The 18164-nt window shown below is 35.7% G+C and overlaps 1 protein-coding gene across 2 annotated transcripts in view; it reads left to right on the top strand.

Annotated features, from left to right (window-relative positions):
• The window catches only part of AGMO (alkylglycerol monooxygenase), a 390408-nt gene that overhangs the window by 356465 nt on the left and 15779 nt on the right, over positions 1-18164 (top strand). Inside the window, exon 13 of one of the 2 annotated variants that reach the window (XM_027573870.1) lies at positions 6646-6699. The exons of the other annotated variant lie outside the window; for it this stretch is intronic. Coding sequence (XP_027429671.1) covers positions 6646-6666 — 21 coding nt within the window. The 3' untranslated portion in view covers positions 6667-6699. The remainder of the gene's footprint in view (positions 1-6645; positions 6700-18164) is intronic. 2 annotated transcript variants of the gene reach the window in all.

Genomic DNA, 18164 nt, shown 5'->3' with positions numbered 1-18164 from the left:
TTACATCGAGCCAGATAAGGGGTGTGCAGTACCAAGCTGTGGCTGGCACTTTGTATGGATTTATTTTACCACACTTTTCATGAAACTTCTTCACAGTAGTCCAAAGCTTAAAAGCAATATGTTTGTATAAAAGTCTATAGATTTGGAGGCCATTCTTTTCCTTTCTCTTTTCCTCATGTCCTCAATTTTTCTCTTTGAGTTCTTGTTCTTTTTTTTTTTTTAGTTAATATGAATCAAAAATAATAAGTTACGGTTTCTTTAGAACAGTGGTCTGACTTTATGATAGGAATCATGACATAAAATTACATCTATGCCATGATTCACTATTTCAGGAAATCTCTTTACTCTTTAAAATGCTTTCTTCAGTTTTCTTTTTAGCACTTCCATGTTCTTCCTTCTCCTCCTTCTATCCTGAGTTTAGTCACTATTGCAAACACTACCTACCTACCAAACCAGATGGAATTTTTGTGAGATTGTGTGTGTGGTTTGTACATTTAAAGTTAAATATCGGTGTAATTACTGTGTTTTTTAAAAAGTGCTGGAGTGTTGAGCTGTAATTGCGGCAATTTTGTTAGATAAAACTTCCTTTGATCCAGATTCTACTCACTGGCAGATTTTTTTTGTTGCATTTAGCACACATTCTTCAAATCGTAGCATAGACATTCCAAGTTATAAAGGCAGAGCTCTTTTCTCCATCAAATACTTTAAATGTTCATTAACTGATCACTCCCAGATCTTCTGCAATCCTCTTGTCTATCAAGTGAGCAGTGGTGCAAGACTCATTTTTATGCCTCATGTATTCTGACATGTTGATGTGTGATTAAGGCTGTATGGTTTCTTAAGAGAGCACTGGAACAGGGACAGTGGGGAGAGATGGAGTGAAGGAAGGAGGAGAAAAGAACGATGTTAAATCTTTCATTTACTAAGTCTGTGATCTTGTGCAAGTCATTTAGCTTCAAAAATCCTGTTCTCCAAATGCATGCGGACACTCGGTGTCTCCACCTCCCCTGCCTACTGATGAGCAGTTGGCATTACCAGCCAGAATCTTGGGCAGTTGTTGAACCGAGTGAGCAAATGAGTAATGGAGAGGGTAGAATGCTTTTCACTGAAAAGATCTGAAAGCTGAGGGAAAGAGAAGAAAATATTCAGCAGGAGGGAGGATGAGAAATTAAAAAAAAAAATCACTTCAGAGATTACTGTGAGAGAGATTGAGAGCAGATACACTTACATGACAAATATGACTTGGGAAGGAAATGGTGAAAAGGATTTTAAGAGCTTTTTATTTTCTGTGTGTAAACCCCCCCCTTTGGCATTTTTGTAAGGTCTGCAACGAATATATGAATTACCTTCCCATTATTTTTGATTGTCATGGTGTTACTTTGGCCATGACACCATGCTGTGTCTGGACCACAAAGTTGAGCAGCTTTTAAACCAGTTACATGTGAAAAGAGGTGCAGAAGAAAGAGACAAAAATAGGTGTTGAAGATCATATTATTTCATTTTATTCTCATAGAACCCTGCAAGACCAGTAACATTATCCCCACAGATAATTCAGTAATGCCTGAAAGATCTAAATTCCTAACCCACACCTGACTGACTCCACTAGATTTTGCTTTGCAAAGTGGAATATGCGTATCAGCTAAGTAGGTCATTCCTTATGCAAAGCTGTTGTGTAAACAGGGATGTAGACTTTCTTAACCAACTGAGCCACCCAGGCGCCCTAGACTTTCTTAAATGGCATGATGTTTAACACATTTTTACCTTAGAACAAACTGGTATCATAAACTGTAATGCCAATTTTGCATACGTTAAATACAAAATGGGACTTCAAAGGAAGCTCATGATGTGAGAAATGACAGTTTGATCTTTGCCTTCAGATCGGGTGGGAAATGTTGAGGATCAGGAGAGTATACACTGGCTTACATTGCTGGGGTAGTGAGAGACATATAGAAGCAGCATCCATCAAATTGTCTTATTTATAGATTTTGCTTGGGAAACAGAAAGGATAAAAAAGGCATTAAAAGTTGTGTAAGCATCCCACTGTGACAGGAATCATACTCCTGTCCTTCTGTAACCTCTCTTTGCCCTGCTACAACCACCAAACAGATATATTCAGGAATTAATGAGAAACTAAAGGGGAAACACTTTAATAGTTTGTGATGCTCTGAAAAGCCTCTTCTTATGATACTTTAAATTGTAAATGAGTGAATTTTGCTCGGTATTATTGTCCGGGGCTCGGCTGAGGTGGGTGAGAGCGAGCTGAGCTGCCAAGTGTCAGAGCCTCTGATTAAAGCTGCAAACCAGAAATGATTAAGCCTCTACTACTGCTTGATATAAGCCAGAGAGAGAGCACAGTTGGTGCTCTGTTCCATTTTTCCCACATAGGTGGAGGGTCAGGTAGATTAGCACAGATGTGGGAGTCACTTCTCACTACCAAGGGAGCCTCAAATAAAATGCTCCAGCAGTTTTATGGGCCCTGGGTTGGGGAAAGAGCAAGACAGAAGGGCTTCAGTGGTAGAAAAGTACTTTGTACTGAGTTAGAGTAGAGTCTTCAAAGTTTCCCTTACTTTTCCTCTCGAGGAGGTCTCCGCAAAGGTGCCGAGGAGGCATGAATGAAGTTGCCCGGGCTAAGCTTGCCAGGATGTGAAAGAGCATGTCCCTATGTGAAATTGCTGATCCCCTGACTGCAGCTCCCTCCATACCGCAGCAAGCCTGCTATGAGGCCTGCCAGGTCGGGCCTGGAAAATAGCACATCAGCTTTTAAGCGGGAACTAGACCCCCCCCCCCGCCATTATCTTTATTGTGAACTTTATGGACCTTTAATTTTGCAGAGTACCAATAAGCTCATCACTGTAAGAGGGAACATGTAAGAACGTTTGTACTCTTTTTGCAGGAAAAAGGAAAACACTGCCTTAGCTCTTAAGGCTTTTTTTTTTTTTTTTTTTGCTCCTTTCTTGACCCAGGGTTCTCAAAAAAAAAAAAAAAAAAAAAAAAAAAAGCCACTCCCAAGGTGCTATGAGGGCCACTGCTCCTTCTTTTGCTCCCTCCTCTTCCTGCTTTTTTGTCAGCTTTCCATGAGAAAAATAATCATTTTGAAAAATTGGGTTTTAAAATGTTGTATGGACCTATGTGTAGACCGTTTTTTTCTAATGAGAAATTGTATAGCATTTTAAAATGTGAAATTAATGTAAATTGTATAAATTTTAACATGAATTTAGTTTTCGTGAATGAACAATGGGAAATGTGGTTTGTATTTAACTATTGTCAGGAATGGCAAGTTGGTCACTGAGGGCACAATAAAGTATCAAGTATCAAGAGAATGTTTCTAACTCCCTTTGCAGGGTAGCATCTAGCATATTTTGGACTCTACATTAGTCAGTATCTTGTTTGAAGACATGAGCACCATGGTTTGGTTTTCAAGACACACAAAAGGATTTGGTTCAAATCATGAGTGTTTTATATATTAAATTTTTCAGGGCACCTGGCTGGCTCCGTCAGTAGTGCATGCGACTCTCAATCTCGGGGGTCATGAGTTTGAGCCCCATGTTGGGGGGTAGAGTTTACTTAATAAATTTTTCATTTTTCCATAAGCATTGTCACAGTAGAATAAATTCTTTATCTTAAATTTTGATTTGACCTTGAGATGAGTGAAAGTTCTGTGAAATTGGCAAAATTCTCACCATTTACCCCCTTGTGCCGGAGCTCCTGTTTGGAGGGCCGTTTGTCTTTTTATCTTCCTTTACCTTTATTTTCTGGAAGGGCACAGAGAATGTGTCAATGAAGAGAAGTTTCCAGTATAAAGGAGTAAGGCAGTAGCAAGACAAAGATTCCACCCTGTGGGGGCTAGCCTTTCATTTTTTTTTTCTAATTCCAACCACTAAAATTCACCTTTAATTTGAAATATGTTATCTATAGTGGTATGAACACCATGAGAAGGAATTCTGCAGATTGAATGTGTGCCATGTTCGCATACAGTGTCTCTCCTTGTAAACATGATAAAATTATCAATGAAACTCCCTAATTTGATCCTGAAGTGAAGGGATGTTGTCCAATGAATCATTTGTGTTTGTAGGAGGCAGCGCTGTAGCTAACAGAGCAGGAATGGGACCCAGATGTTTTCTAAAAGGTTGGTTGCACTAGAGGCAAGGAGCATTACCTAAAGTGTAGGCAGCCATATGGAAGTGAAGGTTGGAAACATCCCATTACAAGTCATATATCACTGAGCTGACAGCAAAGGTTTCAGCTTGTTTTTATTTAAATCATGAAAGCAGCTGCTCAGCTGTCTAGCTGTATTAAATTTAACCCCTTTTCCTGGCAATTGAATTCAGTAATTTATGCAATTTTGATTGGACCACTGCATAAATATCATTTGGAGAGGGTTCAGTTATTCTTGTCCCTTAAATTTACATCCAGACCCATGATTGGCTAATTTTTCTCCTGAATGAGCATGCTTACAGATAATGCACCTGGCTGAGTCTATTAAGGTGAATCGCAGAGGAATACTGTAATTTCAGCTTTGGCAGGTAATGGCTATGGTAAAACAGGGATAAATGCCAGATAGTTTTTTAAGTGATCTTTTCTATCTCTTGGTGTCTTTTACTTGTTTTCCTTTAGTTATTTTGCTTCCTTCCTCTTTTTCTCTTAGTGACTTGCTCCTTCATTTTTCTGTCCCACATGCATTTCCAATATGCGATTCTGTCTAACTCTTAGTATTTTATTTCCTTGTTGTGCCTCTTGGCTGTTTGAGTTGACCCTTTCCCAACTCCTCCACCCTTTTTTCTTCAGCCTTTCTTTACTTCTCCCTATATGTGTCTCTCTTTCCTCAAACTCGGCCTCTCATAAGCCCTTTTCCAGCTTTATAGCTTGCAGGGTTGGTTTTAATTACCTTTTCTTGAGCTCTGTGGATCTTTTGGGATGTTCCATGCCCTCCATGAAGTGTGCTTTGTCAACATTTGGAAAGTCTTCAACTCAGGTTTTGGCCACATGTGCCTCAAACTACCTGTTAATTTAAGATATATTTTATCACTTGCCCACCAAAGTAGAGACTTGTACTACTGCCTGTTGGAAAAATATAGACTTTAATTTCCTGTGGAAAGAAACAATATTGAAGGAAACCCAAGTTTTATCCAAAACAATAGGAGAAACTGGTAGAATAGGGATAACCTGGTTTAAGGAAAATAGATGAGATTAAGGCAGGGGTTTTGCATTTGTCTGGATTTTTCAAGTAATTATGTAATAATTTGACATTCTTCCCTAACTGTAATTAAAGGACCTTGCCTTTCCTCTGCTAGTTGATATTTTGTTTGAGATGCTTAATCTAAGGGATGTGTTTCTTAGTTTTCCTTTTTATTGATTTTATAATGCTGTTTTCTGTTGGATTATTTTTCATGGATGAAACTCTGTAGAAAGTGACTATAATAATGAGTTATACCTATAATGATTATGATCCAGTTTTTTTCCCCTAAAAATAGTAGGAAATTAAGCTTTGAGAGTAATTTAGTGTGCTGTTAGGTGCTAAAATGATTTGCTATGGGTCAATGAGCAAGCTGACATTCTCCAGGGTTATTTTCTGCAGGGCTGATAATAAAATAAAGGTCCTCGGTCCCATGCGGAGAGAATTTTTTTTTTTCTTGAAAGCCAATCCTACCTGAACAGAAATTCTGACCCCATGTAGCATGACTCAATAAGCTAAGCAATGGATTGGAACATCAAGGATTATTTGTTAATATAGGACCTATAGAAAATTATGTTGTAATGAATATATTTCCACTTTTTCTCCTTGAGCATCAACTCGAAATGTCCTTCTCAGGATTGATTTCAGAAGATAATTGCTATCTCACAGCTTAACTGAATTTTCTAAGGTCACATCTGATGTGGCCAAACAATGTAACATCCCTGTAATCAAAGAGCAAACTGGTTTCTTCCAGGGCAGATCATCTCCTTGGTGGGTCAGTGTGTTTAGACACAGACATAGTCCACTGACATTTAAAGAGTGCAATATTAGATGTTATGAAGAGGTAACATAGAGCTCAAAGTTCTGCTTTTTGGATATCCTCCAGACCCAGGTTTGATAAGTTGTTAGCCAATAAAATCTGATGTGAGCAAGGCTGGTTTTTATTAGGGCAGAGGATGAACAGGACTAGAGCAAATAAAGCCAGGACAAATTTTGGTCACATTCACACATGTGAAATGGCATATCACAGTAGGCGCTGACTTGTTTCTTTCATTCATTTGACAAATATTGAGAATGTAGTATGAGTCGAATAGTGGGAGAGGAGCCTAGATGCCCCAATGAGATCTACTGGAAAAAAACTGTCAAGAAAAAGCCAAGTTTCACAGAATGAATATTAAGAATTTGAATCAATCAGTTTAACCAACACTTAGATAATTAAGAAGATACCTTAAAATATTCACTGTGTCTGTGCTTGTCTTCCCTGAATATTTCATAAACCAAGACATATTTATTTACTCATATGAACAAGGAATGATCTTCTGGATTAATGTTGGGCTTTTATTCTGAGCTAGTCCGAGTAACAACTTTAATAGGAACTGAGTCACCTTTGCAATTATATATAAAAAAAGTTTCAATAAAAATCATTAAGTTGACTTTTCATTTCTCGGATTAACATATATTTTAAAAAACAGGTAATACCAAGATTGGTGTGAGTATCATGAGATGCACATGCTCTTTTACTTCGGGTAAGATTATAAATTTTCACACAATTTTACAAGGGGCTTTGGCATATGTATTGAGAAATTTAAAATATTTGTAGTCTTTGACATAGTAAGTTCAACCACAAAAACATTTCATAAGAAAATATAAAGATTAAGAGGCGAAGATGGTACAAAGATCAGGAGGAAGAAAGAGGAGGGAAGAGAGGGACAGAGGCAGGAAAGGAAGGAGAGGAAAAAAAGAAAATATAAAGATTAGCTGAAGGATTATTGTACAAAGATCACCATCACCTTATTATTTATAAAGGCAAATTATCAGGAGCATATGGAATGCTTAATTTCAGGGGAATGGATAAAAGTTGTGAATAGTAATGCATTGAAACACTACACAATCCTTGAGAAACTTATTTTTGAAAAATATGTAATCACAGAGAAAAATGTTCACATTGTGTTAAATAAAAAATATATCAAAGTATTAGTATGATTTTAACATGTATTGAATAAAAAAAGGAAAACAAAGAAAAAAATTTAAGGAATCGTACCAAATGTTGATAGTGTCTCCCCAGTTCTTGCCCCTTACTCCTGAATTAGGATCTTTATTTTTATTTTCCTTATAATATCCCTGCTTTCCAATATTTCTATAACCAATGCATATATTTTGCTACACAAAGTTTAGATTCCTCCCAATATTACTAGAGGTGTAATATGAAACAAAAATAACTTTTTAAAATGTTACTAATACTGTCAAAATTGCTAACTGCTTTGATCATATTCATGGCCCAAACCATTGTGTCATATTTCCTATGGGCAGTCCTATCTAATTACCTAGTGTTAGGAGAGGAAAGTGGTACTCCAACAAACAGTAGAGGAGAATTTTTAAAGATACAGCGCTCCAGGGGCATGGGATGATGAGGAAGTGGTATAAGAGAGTTAGAGGTCAAACATTTGACCACAGTATATTGTTCCAAAGAATAGTGGGGCTCTATGAAATCTTTTTTCCTTTTAGGTTGTTCTTACTCCAGAACTTTTTGGAAGACTTGATAGGGAGATGCACCACACCTCCTTAGAAAGAGCAGCTCTCTGACTTCTCCAGTGAATTTAAATCTCTGTTTTATTCTTATTACCCATATGTAATAATCCCAACACATGTCAACATGAGGAAATATTATATATCAAAGTTTCATCAAAATAATACTTCAAATAATAGAGTTTCTATCTGACAGCTTGAAGGTGTGGTTTCTCCAGCCATGTTTGCTTAGAGAATATATACTTTTAGTACATTTTCCAAAACACTGCTGGTGAAAATAGTTTGCATATTTGCATATTCATAGTTTATTTTATCCTTGATCAGGAATCAATTAATTGTACAGATCTCAATAAATCAAATGCCATAGCATTGCTCTTCCTTTGAAGTTAAATGTAGTCATCATAATAATAAATTCTAAATTGGTAGGGCTATAGAATATAGGATATAGAAAAATTGTGTGCCTCAGTGAAAAACTATACATTGTCTAGACTCTTAGAAAAGAACTTTTCAGGTATCAGATTCTTATTCTAGGTAAGCTATTTTACAACTCTATAAATTACAGATAACTGATAGCAATGTAAAATAATTCTTACCTGTAGACGTGTAAATTTTGTTCTGTGTAGCCTCCCTGACCCACACGACAAAAATAAATTTTGCCTCCTATTGCACATTCATTTTAATGCTTTGTAAATGTGCCTGTTTTTAACATTCTTTTTGAACTAGTTATATCTGCCTGGTTTCCTCACCAAGTACAATCTCTTAAAAATGTCCACTTCTTATATTTATATGAGATGCACTTTTTTCTGAAAATTATCCTCTTTATAAGGATGAATAAAGTAGTCACTTTCCACTTGAAAATTTGGTGGAGAATTTCAGTGTAACATAATGATATCCCTGAAATTATAATTTTCTCAAAATTTTTATCTTCTAATTATATCTTGTATATCAAATAATAGCATTTCTCTTTTTTAACTTATTTATGAGACAGAGGAAGAGAGAGAGTAGGGGGAGGAGCAGAGGGGCAGAGACAAGCAGACTCTGTGCTCAGTGCAGAGCCTGACACAGGGCTTGATCTCAGGACCCTGGAGATCATGACCTGAGCCGAAACCAAGAATCAGACGCTTAACTGACTGAGTCACCAAGGTTCCCCAAATAATAGCATTTCTAGTAACCCTGAGTTTCCATACTAAATTGAACAGGAGTAATGATCAAATTCGGGTTACCAGTTCCTGTGACATTTTAGATATTCCTCACATATTCTAGGTTTTGAATGAAACTGGATTTCACTATTTTCTTTAAATTGCCTTTTGGTCATTCATTTCAAATTTGCAAGATTATTGGATTCTATTATGCTTCGCCTGCACCCATAAGATCTTAAAGTGGTATTTGCATTGAACATAAAATTGAATCAAATGCAATACTTGATCCTGAGTGTATCACAGGCAAATGTGTGTACATATGAAATTAATGAAACTGCACAACATACATTTAGCAATCACATGCTAATTCATAGATACTGTAGATACACAGGAGAGGTAAAACTTTGTTCCTTGTGTGGAATTTCTCTCCAGAGGGAGGGCAAGTGGCTATTCCTTGAAGGAAGCAGATGCTGAAATTTAATTTTATGGATGGAATGTTTAACATTCAACTGCACAATAGTTTTACAAAAAAAAAAAAAGAGCTCCCATATGTTCATTCTCTGTTTAAAAGGAACTCTACAGTTCCAGTATGCCTGCAAACAAAGGCAAGGTAGCATATCCAACTCCTCAGTGAGGAGAAAAAATATCAAAGTTGACTGCTATGAAATCAAGACACTGTGCTTGATTTTTTTGGGGGAAAGAGAATTATGTGTATGGTTGCCACTATTGCCCTTGGTCTCAACAAGGGAAATAAAGAATTCAAAGAGAAAAACAAGGAGGGACTTTTTTTAAATCACGACATTCTCCCCTTCCCTTTCTGTGATGATGATGCAGGTAAAGTTGTTATTTCATGAAAGGCACCTCTGCAGCGGTCAACATTATCAGCCAGATTCCAGAGTTTTGATAGATGACTTATAAGAGCTGAGTTCTGGCTCAAGGAATTGACAAATGAACGTTACTTCCAGAAAGTTTGGAATAGATTCATGGAAATCACCCTGTAACTCTGAGCCGACACACATGTCCTCAATATCCAGAAGCCAAATAGGAGCCAAATGATTCTTTTACATTTTCTATTGGCCCAGTACCAGGGAGGCACACTGATTCAGAAAAGTAAAAAATATATTTATCCATTTTGCCTCTCTCTCCTTCTAATCTTGGGGGAGATAAAACAAAACCAAGTTATTAAAAATTTTAGTATCATAATTTTATTTTTTCTACTGTCTCAACTTTATTGAATGCTCTTATGGTTTTCATTATTTTATAAGATTTAGACTATCATCAGAGAAAATAGCATCATTTTAAGCCTACATATCACTTTGGACACCTACTTTTTTAAAAATCAGGTTAATGTTTATTTCAAGGAACAGATATTAAAAACCATATGTGATAATAATAATTATTATCATGTATTAACATCAATCAATAGCCAGTTTTAGACTTGGTTTTATAATCATCTGGGTGGCTCAGTTGGTTAAGGATCTCCTTTGGCTCAGGTCATGATCCCAGGGTCCTGGGATTGAGCCTGGCACCAGACTCCCTACTCTGTGAGGAGTCTGTTTCTCCCTCTCCCTCTGTCCCTCCCCCTGCTTTTCTCTCTCTCTCATGCTCGCTCTCAAATAAATAAATAAATAAATCTTTAAAACAAAAAAATAAAATTTAAATACTTCTAAAAGGAAATTAATTTTCTATTGAAATAAGTTACAAATCCATATTTAATGAAGTATTTTTGGATTAATTGCAGCCTATTAATGTAGTAATACATTGTAATGTATTACATCTAAAGACCAACTTTGATATGCACAAGCAGTATGTCAGGTACTTTAGAGAGAAATAAAATGAATTTTGTATATTTTCCCTGGCCTGAAAGCACAGCTAGGTAGGTACCTAAGATACAAAATATTCATCATAGCAGTCAGCATGTAGTAAATGCAATGAAAGAAACAAGAAAAAACAGGTGGTTTAGAGGAGGTGGAGATTCTGTATTTTGGAGAAGAATGGTGATCATGGAAGATTCCATGGAGGTAACTGGAGGCCCACCTTGACAGTGGGATTTAAAGAAATGGGACTGGAGGGGAAGAGAGTTGGAGGGAATGAGCATGAAGAACTGTACAACAGGAAAGATCTGGGGTGTGTTCAGGAAACATGTAATGAGCCATCTGGTTTGTCTGGAAATATGTTAGGGGATTATCGGGAGAGCATAAAAATATTTTCTTATGTATATGCTCCTTGGAGAACTCATTCACTCTCGTGGTTTAAACCCCTAAAATCCTTTAAATCCATCTTTTTCTCTCTACACCATAGCCAGTCGTACTCTAGTTCTGGCCACTGTCATCATCAGCTTATTGAACAGTGTCCTAAACAGGCCCCTTGTCCAGTGTGGCAGGCTCCGTGCTGTTTAAGACAGCCAGGGGCATACAAACATATCTCTTCATATTACTCTGTGATGAAAACCCCTCGGTTGCCTGCCCTGTCTCTTGTAAGCCTCATCGCTCTCTCTCTCTCTCTCTCTCTCTCTCAACTTTCCCTTCTTTTTTCAGCTAGCAAACTCTTCTTTATAACCCACTGTCTCTGTTGAAAAATCAGTTTAGTTCAATCATGCGGTCATTCATTTATAACTATACGGTTGAGGAGACACTGTGTTCCAGGCACTTTATTCTTCCAAAATGTGTTCCTCAAACTCCTAAATTGTATTGTGTGCCCCTGCTACACACAGCACCCTGCATTGTAATTGTCTGTGCAGTGATCTGTATTATCTATTCTAATTCAAATCCCATAAGAGGAAAAATGTCCTGGTTGGTAATTGATTCAAAATTAATAATCATTTGTTGAATAAATGGTTTAGTTACCACCTTTATGTTGATGAATATTATATAGATAACTCATACATGGAGGTAATCAATAAAAATTTGATCAATAAGTTAATGAATTTACTCTTTCTTACCAAACATGATTCTGCCAGATTTTCCTGCTTTAAATAATCTCCTACTCAATTAATGTCACATATTTAAAAAATTTTTAATGGTATTCTACAAAAGCATCAAATGAGATCTTCATTCTTGAGTTTGGTTTTGAATAGCTGCCGTAGAAAGACTTGTTCAATTTTACTTTAACTCTCAAGTATGTTCAAAAAGAGTCAGGCCAAGTGGTGGGGGGGTGGGAAGAATGGGGTGGCTGGGTGATGGACATTAGGGAAGGTATGTGCTATGGTGAGCGCTGTGAATTGTGTAAGACTGTTGAATCACAGACCTGTACGTCTGCAATGAATAATACATTATATGTTAAAAAAAAAAAAAGAAGAAGATAGCAGGAAGGGGAAAATGAAGGGGGGTGAAATTGGAGGGGGGGATGAACCATGAGAGACTATGGACTCTGAGAAACAAACTGAAGGTTCTAGAGGGGAGGGGGGTGGGGGGATGGGTCAGCCTGGTGATGGGTATTAAAGGGGGCACGTACTGAACGGAGCACTGGGTGTTATACGCAAACAATGAATCATGGAACACTACATCAAAAACTAATGATGTAATGTATGGTGACTAACAACATAATTAAAAAAAAAAAAAAAAGAGTCAGGCCAGTCCTCTGTACATCAAGGTTGACTATGAACCTCATACTATAGTTGTATTGGTTCTTTTTTCCACTTCAGGTCCAATTCAATGCTTAAGCCAGGAGAAGTACCACCTCTATCTACTCTGAAGCTATCCTGAATTTTCACAGATCTTAATCCATCCTTCCTTTTTTTTTAATTAAAAAAAGTACAGTATAATTTTTTAGTTTATTTTTTCAGCTTTATTGAGATATAATTGACCAAAAAATGTCAAATAAAGTATACACTTGATTTGATACACATATACATTCTGAAAGGACTGCCCCATTGGGTTAATTAGCACATCCATCACTTTTCCCTTTTTTTTTTTTTGGTAGAATAATTCTACTCTCAGCAAATTTCAATTGTATAGTACAGTGGTATCAGCTATACTTCAATTATACAATACAATGCCATCTAGTATATAACTATTGTTATATAGTTATCACCTATAGCACCATGTTATACATTAGATCCTCAGACCTTTTCATTTTATAACTGAAAGTTTGTACCCTTTTAACAGCTTCTCCTGATTTTCCCAGCCCTACAGCCTTCAGTCACTCTCTTTTCTACTCTCTCTTTCTATGCATTGGACTTTTTTTTTTTTTTTTTTTTTAAGATCCTGATTGTAAGTGAAACCATGCAATATTTGTCTTACTCTGTCTGGCTGATTTCACTTACCATAATGCCCTCCAAATTCATCCATGAACTTGACAAGATTTCCTTCTTTTTAAGGCTGAATAATATTCCATTGTATAGATACACTACATTTTCTTTATTCATTCATCTGTCAACAGACATAGGTTGTTTTCATACTTTGGCTATTATGAATAATGCTGCAATGAATAGGAGAGTACATACATTTCTTAGAGATAATGATTTCATTACCTTTGGATATACATCCAGAATTAGGATTGTTGGATCATATGATAGTTCCATTTTTAATTTCTTGAGGAACCTCCATGTGGTTCGCTATAGTGGCTATACCAGTTTACATTCCCACCAACAGTGCCCAAGAGTTCCCTTTCCTGCACATCCTTGTCAGCATTTGTTATCTCTTGACTTTTTTAAAAAGAAATTTTTATTAGTTCCAGAGGTAGAGTTCAGTGATTAATCAATTGCCTACAATGCCCAGCACTCATTACATCATGTGCCCTCTTTAATGTCCATCATCCAATTATCCCTCCCCCCCCAGCAACCCTCAATTTGTTCCCTATAGTTAAGAGTTTCTTATGGTTTGCCTCCCTTTCTGTTTCTATTTTATTATTCCTTCCCTTCCCTTATGTTCATTTGTTTTGTTTCTTAAATTCTACACATGAGTAAAATCCTATGGTATTTGTCTTTCTGATTGACATATTTCGCTTAGCATAATACCCTCTAGTTCTAGTCATGTTGTTGCAAATAGCAAGATACCATTCTTTTTGGTGGCTGAGTAATATTCCATTGTATATATACACCACATCTTTCTCCATTCATCTGTCAGTGGACATCTGGGCCCTTTCCATAGTTTGGCTATTATGGATAATGCTGCTATAAACTTTGGGGTGCATGTGCCCCTTTGAATCACTATGTTGGATAAATACCTAGTAGTGCAATTGCTGGGTAATAGGGTAGCTCTATTTTTATCTTGTCTTTTTGACAATAGACACCCTAACAGTTGTAAGGTTACATCTTATTATGTTTTTTTTTATTTTTTTATTGTTATGTTAATCACCATACATTACATCATTAGTTTTTGATGTAGTGTTCCATGATTCATTGTTTGTGCATAACACCCAGTGCTCCATGCAGAACGTGCCCTCTTTAATACCCATCACCAGGCTAACCCATCCCCCCCCTCCCCTCTAGAACCCTCAGTTCATTATGGTTTTGATTTGCATTCCTGATGATTAGTGATGTTGACTTCCTTTTCATGTACCTGTTGGGCATTTTTATGTCTTCTTTGAAAAATGCCTTCTCAGATTCTCTGACCATTTCTCGTTGGTTTTGTTTTCATTTTTGTCTTTTTGCTACTGAGTCGAATGAGTTGTATTATGGATATTATCTATTGTTGCTTTTGTTGTCAAATACCAAAACCCTTGCCAAGACCAAAGTCAAGGGGCTTGCCTCCTATGTTTTCTTTTAAGAATTTTATGGTTTCAGCTCTTAAGTCTTTAATCTATTTTGAGTTGATTTATGTGTGTTGTATTAGATATGGATCCAATTTCATTGTTTTACAGGTGACCACTAGTTTTCCCAACACCATTTATTGAAGAGACTATCCTTTCTCCATGTATATTCTTGGATCCTTTGTCATAAATTAATTGGCAATGTGGACATGGGTTTATTTATGGGCTTTTCTGTTTTATTGATCTCTGTGTTTTTATTCCAATACCATACTGGTTTGATTATTATAGCTTCATAAATAGTTTAAAATCGGGAAATGTGATGCCTCTAGTTTTGTTCTTCCTTCTCAAGATTGCTTTGGCTTTCAGTATATTTTTATTCAGTTTTTTGAAAGAAATATATTTGTATCAGAACATTTAAAACACACTCCCCTTATCCTTTCTCCCTTTCTGTCTAAGGTAATTGCTATACAGACTAACTACTAACTGAAGTAGGGGTACCTGGATGCCTCAGTCAGTTAAGCATCCAACTCTTGATTTTGGCTCAGGCATGATCTCAGGGTTGTTGTTTTTTTTTCTTTTTAAAGAGCTGAAATACAAAACTTCCAAAATAGTACAACAAAAATTTGTAAGATACACATGCACAATAGTCAAGTGGTATTAGTGTTTAACATTCCTCTATGTGAGGTAATATATTTCCATTTACTTGTAATTTTAAACAATATATGCCAGTTTTTGCTGTTTTTAAAAATAATACATAAATAATGTCATACTGTTATAATATCACTCAATTTTGTTTTTAGATTATCCACATTAGAATATAAAACTTTAATTCATTTTTAATTAAATTTGTATCTACTTTTTATCTACCTTATAGTAGTTAATTGGTTAAATATATCAATATTTATATATTTTCCTTTTTGCCTATTGATAGATTTAAGTCTATTAGTTCCTTTTCATGATTTTAGATGCATCCCACAAAATTAACATGCAGTATTTTTATCGTCATTTAGTAATATATAATAATCCCCCTTATAAATTATGTCAACTAATAGATTATTTATCAGTATGTTATTTAGATCCCAAATATTTTATTTTTAGCATACTTATTTATTCTATTATTATTACTTTTTAGTCAGAAAGTGGTCTGTATATCATTTTCTTTTTATTTGCCATAAAATGAGAACATCATATATATATATGTTATTTATCATGCTTAAATCTATCTTCTTACTAACATTTTACTTGATAATTTGTACATTTCTGAGAGAGATTAAAATCTCCAGCTATATTTGTGGACTTCTCAATTTCATTTTTGTAATTCTGTTTTTTGTGTTTTAAGATTATATTGTTTGCCATATCCAGATTCAACATTATTACATGTTTATGGTACATTGTTCATTTTGTAATATTAAGTAATGTTCTATCTTTAAAACATTTTGCCTTAAAGTCTACTATATCAAATATCACTATTGTTATTCTTCTACTTAATTGACAATATATAGCATGCTATTTTTTCTTTAAATCTTTCTATATCGATATGTGTGAATGTATTTATACATATTATAAACATAATATGATTGGATTAAATTTTTTTTAAAGACTATTTATTTGAGAGAGACAGAGAAAGAGTGCGAGCAGGGGGAGGGGCAGAGGGAGAGAGAATCTCAATCTGACTCCGCAAGCAGACTCCCCAGAGCCTAACATGGGGCTGAATCTTGGGACCCTGAGATCATGAACTGAGCTGAAACTAAGAGTCGGACACTTAACTGAATGAGCCCCCAGCTGCCCCTGGATTAAAATTTTAAATCCAGGGCGCCTGGGTGGCTCAGTTGGTTAAGCGACTGCCTTCGGCTCAGGTCATGATCCCGGAGTCTCGGGATCGAGTCCCGCATCGGGCTCCCTGCTCAGTGGGGAGTCTTCTTCTCCCTCTGACCCTACCCCGTGTCATGTGCTCTCTCTCTCTCTCTCTCATTCTCTCTCTCTCTCTTTCAAATAAATAAATAAATAAATCTTTAAAAAAAATAAAATAAAATTTTAAATCCAGTCTGAGAATCTCCTTTATTGGCAAGTAAAATCCATTTTTATATTTAGTGATTTCTGACATTTTCAACGGTTTATTTCATCAGTTTCAATTTATCATGTGTTTGCTATGCTTCCTCCATCCTCTCTTCTTGCCCCATACCGTATGCTACATTGAGTATGGTGTGTGTTTATGTATGTGTGTATTTTACAAATATTTGTTTACTATTTGGAGTATCATATGTTTCAGTTCTTTTATTGCTGTCTTACACTATAATGTTTGTAGTTGATTTAATAATGCTTTAAATCTTACTCCTCTATTTCCAAAGTTATTATTCTCTAATATTTAATTCTAACTAGTTTTAACCTCTTATTTGTTATTGATTAATATTATTCAGTTTATTGAAAATAAGTCAGTATTCACTCGCTTTTCCAAAGTCTGCTCCCCCCTTGTTGGTCTTTTCCCCTTTTTAAAATTGCCTCCCATAGTTCGTTTTTGCTTTAATTTCATTTTTTCTGAAGTATAAAGTGTAAATTTTTCTGCGATTTTCTAACAGTGGTTTATGATTACTAAACATTTTTATCTGAAAATGATTTCACTTCACCTTCAATCTTAAGTGACAGGGTAGCTGGCATAGGGCTATTGGTTGACAGCTGATATGTAGAGATTTGTTGAGATTTGAAGATATTTCTTTACTGTTTGGCCAAAAGTCTGATATATTTATATTTTCTTCTTAACCTAATATATCTTTTGTTTCTGGTTTCCATTAAGATTTATGTCTTTGTCCCTAGTCTTTTGAAGTTTCACTAAATTGCATGTAGTTTCTTTGTTTCTTTTTGCCTTTCTTGGGCTTCATTGTGGTTTTTCAGTTGAGGGATGCATGTCTTCTTTTTCCCTTCACTTCTGCTGTATTAGCCTCCATTACCGCTTCTAGCATCACCTCTCCACCATTCTTTTTATTTCCTCTTTCTTAACTCCAATCAGACATGTTAGATTTCTGTGTCACCAATTTTTTTTTCCTATTTTGTTTCCATAACTCCCTCTATGGCATTTCCATGTTCCAGCTTCCTAATTTTATCTTCTCTATATAATCACTTTCTAACCAGCTCATTGGATTTTTTTTTTATTTTATTATGTTATGTTAACCACCATACATTACATCATTAGTTTTTGATGTAGTGTTCCATGATTCATTGTTTGCGTATAACACCCAGCGCTCCACGCAGAACGCGCCCTCTTTAATACCCATCACCAGGCTTAACCCATCCCCCCAACCCCTCCCCTCTAGAAGCCTCAGTTTGTTTCTGCAGCTCATCAGATTTTTAATTTCAATAACTATATTCGGATTTTGAGACATTTTTATTTGGTTTATGTTTAAATGTATGCATTTTTCAGTCCCTTGCTCTCATTATTTCTATTTCTATTTTTTATCTCTTTAAATTTTTTTTAAAATTCTTACTTTACAGTTCTTCCATTACTTCTTATATTTGTGGATAGATTTTCCACTTGCTGCATATGTTAAAATCTCCCTCAGGATTTTTTTAGAATGTATGTGTATATGTGTGTACATTTAAACTTTTACTGTGAGCTCTTTCTCAGTGGGGATTGTTCCATC

This window comes from Zalophus californianus, chromosome 12 (genome assembly GCF_009762305.2).
Source record: "Zalophus californianus isolate mZalCal1 chromosome 12, mZalCal1.pri.v2, whole genome shotgun sequence".
Classification (NCBI taxonomy): Eukaryota; Metazoa; Chordata; class Mammalia; order Carnivora; family Otariidae; genus Zalophus; species Zalophus californianus.
Note: the sequence above shows the minus strand (reverse complement) of the source record. Positions and strands in the feature narration are given on the sequence as shown.